Here is a 10,790-nt window from a genome sequence, read left to right on the forward strand (position 1 = left end):
ATGTGCTTACAGTCACTACCCGAGCAATGCTACATCTACGAAAAGCATTTTACATATCTTACGAATGAGATGAGTTGGCAGCTTTTAATTGGACATTAGTGGAGGCTGAAGCCCACCCTGAAATTCAGGGGGGAGGGCGTTTGGTTAGGGGAAAGGAAGATTACGTCACAGCCTTGGGTATGTCTACTCCACCAGTCTTTGGACGTGTCTGGCGGCACACCCAACAAGTACCTGCAGCAAACTAATACAGCGACCTGCTAATCCCATGTTGTTCTATACTTTTCTTGGCTACTACTCCCTCCGTTCCAAATTACTTGTCTTGGATTTGTCTAGATACGGATGTATCTAGCACTAAAATGAGTCTAGATACATCCGTATCTAGACAAATCTGAGACAAGTAATTCGGAACGGAGGGAGTAGTTTTCAACAGCCATCACATGATTTATGCAAAGACACGGACTTTTAGGTGCACAGCTTAAAAGCTCTAATTCACAGATAATGATGCAAGAGAAGGTTATGTGTCTGTTTTTAGCACTGACGTAGAAACATCATGCATTGCAACACGCAGCCAGAAATAACAAAATTGATCTATGTTCATCTGCAGTGAAGTTCTATCGAGAACAAAATCTGGTGAGTTACAGGAAGCCAAAATTGGGCAATGGATGCACTTTCTCGAAAAAAGAGACGAAAATCACCACCGCATAAGCTCGGTTGCCATCGCAACAAGTCAAAACAATCTATCAAGAGCGCCAAAAGTATGTACAGCACGGTGCCACCGTTGTATGCATACCTACTAATCCACGTTCTGGATCTCTCCCATCATGATGCGGTTGCTGACGACATTGAACCCTAAAACCGCTGCGCTCACCTTCTTCCCTTTCTTCCCTTTTTTCTTTCCTCCTGTATCCTGCTCTGCCTCGGCACTTGGCCCTCCTTTGGCTGCAGAAGCGGGGTTCAGACGGGGAGCGCGGTTGCTGGGCGCTCTGAATGCCATCTCGATCACATCTGTGGACAGAAAAGCCTTGTAGTTGAGGAACCTGTCGATGAACTGACCGTTGCGGTCAAGAGAGCCAACGTTCTCCCGGAGAAGCATTTCTGCTTCAGCAGTCGACTGCTTAATGCAGAACTCAAGGAAACTTGTATCTGGGTGGGCATAGTGGAACAAACAATAAGATTGGTGAGTTTTAAGCAAGAATTACTCTAGTGAGAGTTTATACCATTTGTTCCAGTGAGCCTGGACCACTCGCTGTCGCACCAATCCCGGAAGTCCATTGCCTCTGCAGTATAAGAGCCAAGACTGTTATGTTAGAAAACACACTGTAACAAAGGAAATATGAGCATAAATCAACTATGTTACCTGTCTGCTTGTTTGCTGCCTCTGCCTTCCCTTTCCCAATGAGGTTAGCACTAGGAGCCGTTGAAAGTGGCAACTTGCTAGCCTGAGACTTGTGACGGTTTACTGAAGACTGGTCTTTCGTCATGGAACTTTTACTCTGACTTGCTAGACTTGGGAATTCTGACCTGTTAACCATTGTAAGACAACATGTAAGCATCTTACAGAAGTAACGTGCAAAAGGAAACAAAACTCTGTAGTAATAAGATCAAAAAATAGGACAGGATGTTCCAGCCATCAATGGTCAAGCATTGTACCAGTGGTATGGACTATAAGGAAGTCACAGAAATCAAATAATGTGTCCCTGTCTACGGTTCCCTTGCGTGTGCTCGGGATAGGTGTTTTGTATAAATGTTTCGCCGTATTATTAAGTATTCTCCTTTAGTTTTTTTCTCTATCTAGAAGTGGAATAGAATAACCCGGTTGAAGGGTATGATCATACGTCTGTAATGCATTGTATGGCCCAGAATAGGTCCTATTCTTCTACCTTTTCCAGGTAGTCGATGGCTATTCACAGCTACCACCTTAACACCAAAGAAGAGTTCGACCCAATGCTTTATTTCTGTCTTAGTGAATCCCGATTCGACATTAAAAGTATATTGATTCTTTCCCAATAAACGAAGACTTTCGATGAGGGACATGAACCTTGGTACTAGGGTGTGGCACCAGGGTGGAAGGCAACAGCCCTATTTATCAGCAGGTCATATGAAAGATATAACTAGTATAGATAGCTATCACGTAATTATAGATAGAGTTGAAGGTTATCAATTATGGATTTTGTCATTTCTTACAAATCCATATCAAACTGGGCAGCCATTCTATCATCCGACTCAACCAATAATAATGTTTCTTCCTCGAAATTCGTAGCTATCATCCATGGTCTAATCCCATCACAACCAAGTCGATCCTACCGGTGGTTTTTACGGAGAAAACAGCTGCTCCTTCCGTTCCTAAATATAAGTCTTTCTAGAGATTTCAATATGGACTACATACGGAGCAAATAAGTGCTTGCCCATGGCGATCTTAACTTCTACTCCCTCCGTCCGGAAATACTTGTCATCAAAATGAACAAAAGGGGATGTATCTAGACATATTTTAGTTCTAGATACATCTCTTTTTATTCATTTTGATGACAAGTATTTTCGGACGGAGGGAGTAACTCATAGATCTACTAGCCTTAAGTGATGTACTCCCTCCGTCCGGAATTACTTGTCGCAGAAATGGATAAAAATGGATGTATCTAGAACTAACATACGTCTAGATACATCCATTTCTCCGACAAGTATTTCCGGACAGAGGGAGTACAAAGCAGGCACATACGAAATAAATGAACTTTGAGGGGTTCAGAGGACCAAATTAGACAAGCAAGGGGCCCTTTGTTTTCTACTCCCTCCGTTCCTAAATATAAGTCTTTTTAGACATTTCAAATGGAATACAACATACGGATGTATGTAGACATATTTTAGAGTGTAGATTCACTCATTTTGCTTTGTATGTAGTCACTTGTTGGAATCTCTAGAAAGACTTATATTTGGGAACGGAGGGAGTACTTTTTATAAATAGCTACAGCTCACAGGTTTGCTGATAACCCAATTTGACAGTCCAAATTGAAAGAGTACGGCTTTAGACCAATTTGGCTGGGACAATCTAGGCAGGCAGTGTGTATCAAAACATGCAAAGCATGTGAGAAGAAATGGTAGTAATCATAAATTACATTACGATCATCATCAGAGGATATGCAAAGCATGTGAGAAGAGCATGACCAAACCAATATGACCAACTAGTGACACAACTTAAAAATCAAATCAGGTCGATACAATCAACATGACCAACCCAATATGTACCAGCTGATGACGCAATTCACAAATCAGGTACTCCCTTCGTTCCAAATTATTTGATGTTCTGAATTTGTCCCAAGTACATCAAAAATTGTGCTAATATCTACAACACCAAATATTTATATACATAATACGAAAATATATTTTATGACGAATCTAATGAAACTAATTTGGTGTTGTAGATGACGATATATTTTTCTATTGACTTTAGGAGTTATGACAAAGCTAGAACTTCAAATGATTTGGAACAGTAAATACAATTACTGCAAGTCCTAGCACTTCAGACAGATTTGCAAGATGCTCTATAGAAATTCCGAAGGATACGGCGGTGCCAATTCCGCAGTTCAGTTAAGTCATTAATGCGCTTATATCTATTCACTATGAAGAAAATAAGTCAGTATGCTGACTGTGTTGATAATAATATGCGCTGACAAAATAATCAAGTGACGTAAAAACCATTGCAAAAGAACATATGAACATACTGTTTCTTATCTTGTTTGGAGTGGTCAGATGGGCCCCAAAATAGATCATCTTCAGCATTTGACTTGGAACGATTGGAAGGATTGGAACTCATCTGGACAGGGGCAACTGCCTTTGATGGAGAAGACCCGGAAGCTTGCTTAGAAGAAGCATTACCATGATTCCGTTGGTTCACCGAAACCTTTGCTGGAGCAGGTGAGGGTGGTTGTTGCTGGACAACACCTGATCTCCTTTCTTCCTCTCTCTGAATATCTCTCAAAGACAAAGGTTTGTGCACCTTCGCAGAGTCATTGGACCATGCTGGAGCAGGCGCAAAATTTGTCTGGTCAGTCTTCCAAGGAACAAAATCTCCAAAGGATGGACCACTTGGAGGAGCCGGAAGTATTTCCTTCTCTTGTTTCGCTTGCTTTGAAGATTTGCCCTTTTCAGCTGGTATAGACATAGCTGATGAATCAATGGAACTAACAGGTAATGGGGCTTTGGCTGCAGATCCTTTTGACTTTGTCCCCTTTTTCTTGTTCTTTTTCGAGTCCTTGGCCTCAATGAAGTCATCATCATCAAAAGCAGGAGCATCAGACTGAACAACAGCAGGTGATAGAGGAGGAAACAACACATCATTAGCATTGCCTATGTTCTCATTGTCTGCATTACTAGACCTTGCCAGAACTTCTTCCGCTAACAAATCATGCAACTGACTTCTCTTGTTCCTGGAGTCACCAGCACTTTCCTGGCCACCCAGTGATTTACCTGCACCCCCAAATTGTTGATCAGAAGATGCAGACATGGTATTCCAAGGACCTGATGGCACAGGAGGCGCTGGCATGGTTATCTTGGCACTGTCCGCAGCTACCCTCTGTGCTCTTAGTTGTTCCTCGGCTTGAATTTCCAGCAGTGATTTAGGCCTGGGTCCTTGGGTAGGTTTCCAACCTTTCTGGCTTGCCGCTGCATGAGGCTCGGATAGAGCACTAGGTTCCCATTCAGCTCTGTTGATAGCATACTCCTCAGGAAGACTTTTGGGCAAATTCACATATGATTCAAAGCCCAGCGGAGGTCCAACTGCTCTAGAAGAGCTTTCCACTCTGGCAGTGGAACCCCAAAAAAGTTCGTCTGTGTCATCTGGCAAACCATGCTTAGTAACAGCCTGATTTGAAGCATCAACTTCACCTTCTAGTGTTGGATGTTGAGAAACTGTGTTTGGAGCTCCTTTGCCAACATCTACAGCTGTCTGTTTCTTCTTCTGCTTCTTTTTCTTTTCAGCTTTCTTTGTCTCTTGTGCATCAGGAGTTTTTGCATCAGTTGTCATAGTTAGCTCAACTGCATCAAGGGTATTTGTAATTTCCTGGACACGATTATGAGGTGACATGATCTCTGATATTTGATTCAGTGGTGTCTCAGGAAAACCCTTAGCTTCACTAAGAGCTGAACTGCTAGCCTCTGTAGATCTTAAACTTGAAATATTTGCAGGCTTACTTTCAACTTTACCTATTCCAACTTGCTGATAGTTTCCAGAAGCCTCCTCATACCTTTCTGCAACTTCTGTTTTCATCATATTGACCATACTTGCACTAAGTTGAGTGTTATCACTTGCCGAGTTTCCCAACTTCTGAGGATGGGAAAACCGTTCTTTCGAAGGTGCGCCCATAAAAAATTCATGAGGCAATGGCACAGTAGGTACAGAGCTTTGTGATGTTCCAACACCCTCCATACCCCTCATACTCATAAATGCTTGACTAGATCCCTGGGGTTTACCATGGTTAGTCAAAATACGATCAGCTTCAAGAACCTCTTGAATTCTTCGAACACCAAGATTCATAGAATCACCAGCTGGCAATGTAGTATGCTTCGACCCATAAGGATCATCAAGCTGTTGGTTGGGATGTCCATGAGGTGCAACGTGAGAAACTAGGTGCTGTTGTTGCAGCAACAACTGCTGTTGCTCAAGCTGTAGTCGTTGTTGCAGCTGCTGCTGTTGCTGTTGCTGCTGCTGCTGCTGCTGAAGCAATATCATCTTGTCCAACATTGAGAGTTGTGGTTGAGGTTGAGGTGCCACTGGCGGCTGTGATTGCAACTGTAGTTGTGATAGCAGATACTGTTGTTGAAACATGTGCAAGAGTTGTGGGTCTTGAGATATCTCAGCAAGCAACTTCTCTGATGGCAAATGAGAGAGAGGTGGCTGGTTCTGTGGCATGAAGTTCTGTTGTTGAACAGCAGTAGCCATTTGCTGAGAGTTCTGAAGATTTTGATGCATGTTAAGTGGCCCTTGAGTGAGATCCACATGAAGGTTAGGATTAACATTTCGGGATTCGGGATAGTTTGACCATGGTGGCAATCCCGCAGGTGCTTTAGGTTTCTCTGCAGAATGCAGCATAGCAAGCAAGTCAACATTTTGAGATTGTGATGCTTGACGAGATGGATCAGCCATTGAACTGGGTACTTTAGAGTGCAGAGTAGACACTTCTGAAGCTGTATCTTTGTTTTGTGCCTGTGCTGCTGGAATACCATCTGCAGACCAATATGGAACAGCATTTTGGGAAGATTTTTGTCTTTCCAACAATCTCTGCTGTGCCAAAAGATAATTCATGCTATTCCCCATCTCGCCTCCGGCCATCGCAATGTTGCCAAAGCTACTGCTGTTATATTCATTCAGCCCTAATTCCAAAAGGAGATATGGTGTCAGACCAGAAAGTACGCATGACAAGTAGCAGAGATAACTAGAAAATATATGGAATGAACTAGACGAATAGGGCTCCTGCCAGTATACATACCTCCAGTCATAGCAGCTGAAGGACCTTGCATACCATTAGACATCAGTGACTCCAGAAAACGATTCTGAGCTTCAACAGCACCGCCATTCCTGCTTGGCCCACTGTTAAAAATACCGACACCAGCTGATCCGCTATGTGTGCTGCTGGAGCTGACAAATTTCCCTGTAGGTGGAGTCTCCGGCATTAGCATATCACTTGATTTTGTGCTGCTAAACCCTGGAGGTGGCCCTGCCTTTGCTCGTAGGTGAGGCATAACATCTCCAAGCATTAAGAAAGGCGCATCAGGAGGAGCATTTGCAACTCGAACCAGTAAATCAATACCAAAATAACTAGCCTCAAACCAGCCAATGATGTCAGCACCAGAAAATGGGCCTTGAATTCGACCTTGTGGATCTTTGTAGTATAAAGAGAGATTTTCTGGATTAGGATAAGGTTGAATAGGACTGGTCAACTCATCAACACCTGTCATCCCGACTATTTTACTTTCTTGATCAAAGACATTGGGCATTTGCTGCGGAAAGTCGGATGGGCCAAGCCTATGGTCTCCAATAAACCGAGATCTTTGTGGAACAACATAGCTAGGTGTCTCTGTACGCAGCGAATCAACATTTCCAGGAACACCTGTCAAAAGATAAACAGAGGTGAGTTTTTAAAATGCCGAAAGGATTTATAGAAGCTGTGCAAGCATTCAGCAAAGGACAACGATAGAATACCAACTAGTTAACTACCAAAAAATGGCAAGCAGTTCAAAGTAGCTAAATAAGATACCATGAAGAGGTCATCACGATGAATTAGTTTGCTTAGAGTACTATATCATAGAACACATGCAACCGCAAGCCTCAAATTTTGTAACCAATTTATAATGTAATATGGAATAGAGGATAAACTTATAAACTTAATGCCAGAAAAACAAAGGAATACTTCAAGGAACAAAGGCATATCTGGATACACCATCCAGAGAATCTGGTACTAGATCTCGAAAATAATCTCAGAAACCCCTACTGAGTATACCATGTTGAATTACTCCTATTATATGGATAGACCTGGGACTAAAACCGTCCTAAAAATTGAAAAGAGGCATGTTCCACAAAATGTGAATGCGTAAACCATGTGGACTGATTATTAAGTTGTGAACCAAGACCATGAGCAGTACGCATATTCGAAAAGTTAAGATATGCTGGAGAACATCTGGAAGACTCCCCAAGTTATGAAAGGTTAGATCTTTCATAAATGACAAACCCACTATACATGCAACTGAACACAAAATCATCTGTATGTAATCACTTGAAATTCGCTAGCTAAGGAGCACACAATAAACATAAAGAACTGTGGAAACAGTGAGTAAGATATGGCACCCCTGAGACTTCCAGCTGTTTCTCCCTTCAAATCATCTGCACTTCCAGGTTGATCATCTCTACCACCTGGTCAATGGGGGGGCATTCAGTACAAAATGGTAACATATTTGGATGTTTATGCCACAAACAAAGTATGAAAACTGCATCAAACCTAATTTAGATTGTTTTGACGGCACCACATCAGAATTACTTTTCCCAACAGGCCCATCTTTGGAAACCTGATGGACACCACTGTTTATGATTTCCCCTTTGTCAATTGCTTTTAAAATGACCTACAAATATAAGAACTGTGAGACATGAAGATCATATACATAGTATAATTGCATGATAGTAAGATCATCCTAGCTGAGAAAAATAATAGGATTAGCTTTACCGCTTCGTCAGTCGTCGGAGCAAATAATGCTAAAGGCTCCAACATTTCTTCTTGCATAAATGCAGACCCTTCCTCACAAACATCAAAAGGCATCTTGAAGTCAGTAACATGGGAAGTTGTTCTGTATATGTCAAGCAGTTTCATCCTACTATATCTAAATGATGTGCGATCCCCTGATGCACCACCAGGTCTGTCAGAAAGTAGACCAAGATGGAATGGACGTGAAGATCCAGTACTGCCAGCATTTGTGCTACCAGAACTAGGGGTAAATTTTCCACGAGAACCTGAAAAACCTGTGATTTCATTGTCTGGTTTCCCTCTACCATACCCATACAAAGAAGGTGGTTTTTGTGATATCTGTGAGGGGTGATAAGAAGAATCACCCCGGCCACGGCCCACAGGATGACTAGACTTCCATGATCGAGAAATGTTATCATCTCTCTCAGTATCCTTGTCATGAATGTTGCCATCTTTCCCATGTGCAACAAACTGTGAAAAACCTTTTTCACGGGAAGCATCACCCTCCTTGCCCGAATCACCCCAGCGATCACGCCAATTTTCAGACTCCTTATCATTGGAACCCCAACGAGTAATCCACTTGCCTTCACGGCGTTGGTCATAGTTGCCCTCCTTGTTACTGGAATCACCCCAACGTTCCTGTGGAGCACGACGGCCATCCACAGAAAACTTGGACGAGTCATCTGACCATTTTTCTACCTTGCGTGTATCAGCTTGTTCCTTGTCTGTCTCCCTCCAGCGAACCCACCGAGGGCCTGAATTTGGTTCCCGCTCATCATCACGCCAATGGTCACGACGCGCAGTTTCACCATCAAGCACAGAAGCCCTGAAGACATCCTTTTTCTTCGCACTGGAGTCCATGTCTTCACCATTACCTGATGTCTTTGTAGCATCTGAGCGTGAACCCTGTGAACTGGGCTCCTGCAACAAACAACATTACATAAATCACCATCCTGTGCACAAACTACTAAGAAAGTCTACTATCAATCTAGATGATATTGTACTGCCATGTTCACCACGCAGGCCTAGTGTTAAGATGTCCAGCTGTTCAACTTTAGTTATTGCCCTTAATCCTAAAACCGTAAACATGTTTTGGCCTACCTTCATAAGCCACTGAGGAGAAAGGGGCATGCCAGTATCCAGGCCTTGCTTCTCTGTGAAAAACAAAGTTACGATGAATAAGACACTGTGAAAAACAAAGCTACAATGGATAAAACAGGAGACATGCTATACTGATAAAAATAAAACAGAAAACATGCTCTAAAAACTGTAAGACACATAAACTGGACAACCAAAGAAATGATCAATGGTTAGACAAGATAAAGACACAATAAAGATTTTAAACAGCATATACCTTGCATGAAAGTAATTGGACTGGAGGGTTGTGCATATACTAGTTGAACACTAACTGATTTTTGCCACAGATCCACACTAATACCATAGATTGCAAAAAAGGTACCAGGTAGCAGCTTATAACTACACAGCTATGCCAACAAATTGAGCAAACAGTCAGTAAAAAGAGGCTGCCGCCATGTTACCCTCAGCATGTGTAGCTACAAAGAACACAACATTTCTAAGCCCAAAGGAATACACCCATCGTTTTCCTACGAATACCAACACACAAAGGCAGGGCAGCCACATTTGCAACCCACACAGGACACAACAGCAAAGTCAAACAACCAACAAATTACATTCAACCACAAAAATTGAAGTATATTATAGAAAAAGGGGGCAATCCAATGAGTAAAACTAGCACCTCCCCGAATCGAAGCAATAACTAAATTTAACAACTAGACCAGAGCATCCAATCCACCCAAATCCAAATACCGACGTCACCCCTTATGCCTAGAACCATCGTCCCACCACGGCAGAAATTGTTCAGTCAGAGACCCTACACGGCAGTAACGCTGCGGAAGCCCAACGCACGGTGGCAATACCATTTCGCAACCACCCAAAAAAACCCGAACCCTAGTGACGTCAGAACAGATCGAACGACGGTACAAGCAACAAATCAAGGCAGCCCGAGCTACGGGGGAGCGCTAGGGTTTCGACCTGGTGCGACAGATCGAGGGTGGGAGGGAGGAGTCGCGGGGGAGCAACGAACCTTTGGCGATCTGGGGCGGTGGAGGCGTGTCTACGGCGAGGCGGCGGCGGAGGTCGTCATTGGCACGGTCCGGGGAGGCGGCCATGGGCGGCGGCGGGGAAAACCCTAGGAGGAGCTTCGCTTGGGAGGTTTGGGGGACGGAGAGGGGGAGCGAGCGATGGGGAGGAGACTGTCAACTCCAGGCGCGGATAAAAAACCAGCCGCAGGGTGCCGAGTTTGCCCGAGGAGGCCTTTTTGCGCTAAGGCACCTGTTTCTGTACAAATTTAATTAACCTAAATTCTAAAAAGTGCAGATGTGCTGATTAGTTCTCCCGAGCACACAGGCCTGCGCGCCGTCGGATCCGCAATCACGATCGCCAGGTGTGCCACGGTCGGAGCGAATCGTCCGAGTTAATTAAACCGCTTGGGCACACAGCGAAACTGCTTCGCTATCTCTCAGAAAAAAAAACACTAGCCCAATCCCC

At 43.4% G+C, this 10,790-nt stretch overlaps 1 protein-coding gene across 1 annotated transcript; it reads right to left on the reverse strand.

Moving 5' to 3' along the window:
• Nucleotides 1-519: 519 nt before the first annotated feature.
• On the reverse strand, nt 520-10,547 carry LOC123188778 (protein ESSENTIAL FOR POTEXVIRUS ACCUMULATION 1). Its single transcript, XM_044601022.1, has 10 exons — nt 10,327-10,547; nt 9,324-9,376; nt 8,205-9,143; nt 7,983-8,103; nt 7,832-7,897; nt 6,477-7,097; nt 3,714-6,360; nt 1,358-1,521; nt 1,218-1,277; nt 520-1,143 (listed from the first exon to the last, which is right to left on the reverse strand). The coding sequence occupies exons 1-10, from the start codon at nt 10,409-10,411 to the stop codon at nt 794-796; spliced, it is 5,106 nt and encodes a 1,701-aa protein (XP_044456957.1). The 5' UTR covers nt 10,412-10,547; the 3' UTR covers nt 520-793.
• Between the last annotated feature and the right edge of the window lie 243 nt (nt 10,548-10,790).

This window comes from Triticum aestivum, chromosome 2A (genome assembly GCF_018294505.1).
Source record: "Triticum aestivum cultivar Chinese Spring chromosome 2A, IWGSC CS RefSeq v2.1, whole genome shotgun sequence".
Classification (NCBI taxonomy): domain Eukaryota; kingdom Viridiplantae; phylum Streptophyta; class Magnoliopsida; order Poales; family Poaceae; genus Triticum; species Triticum aestivum.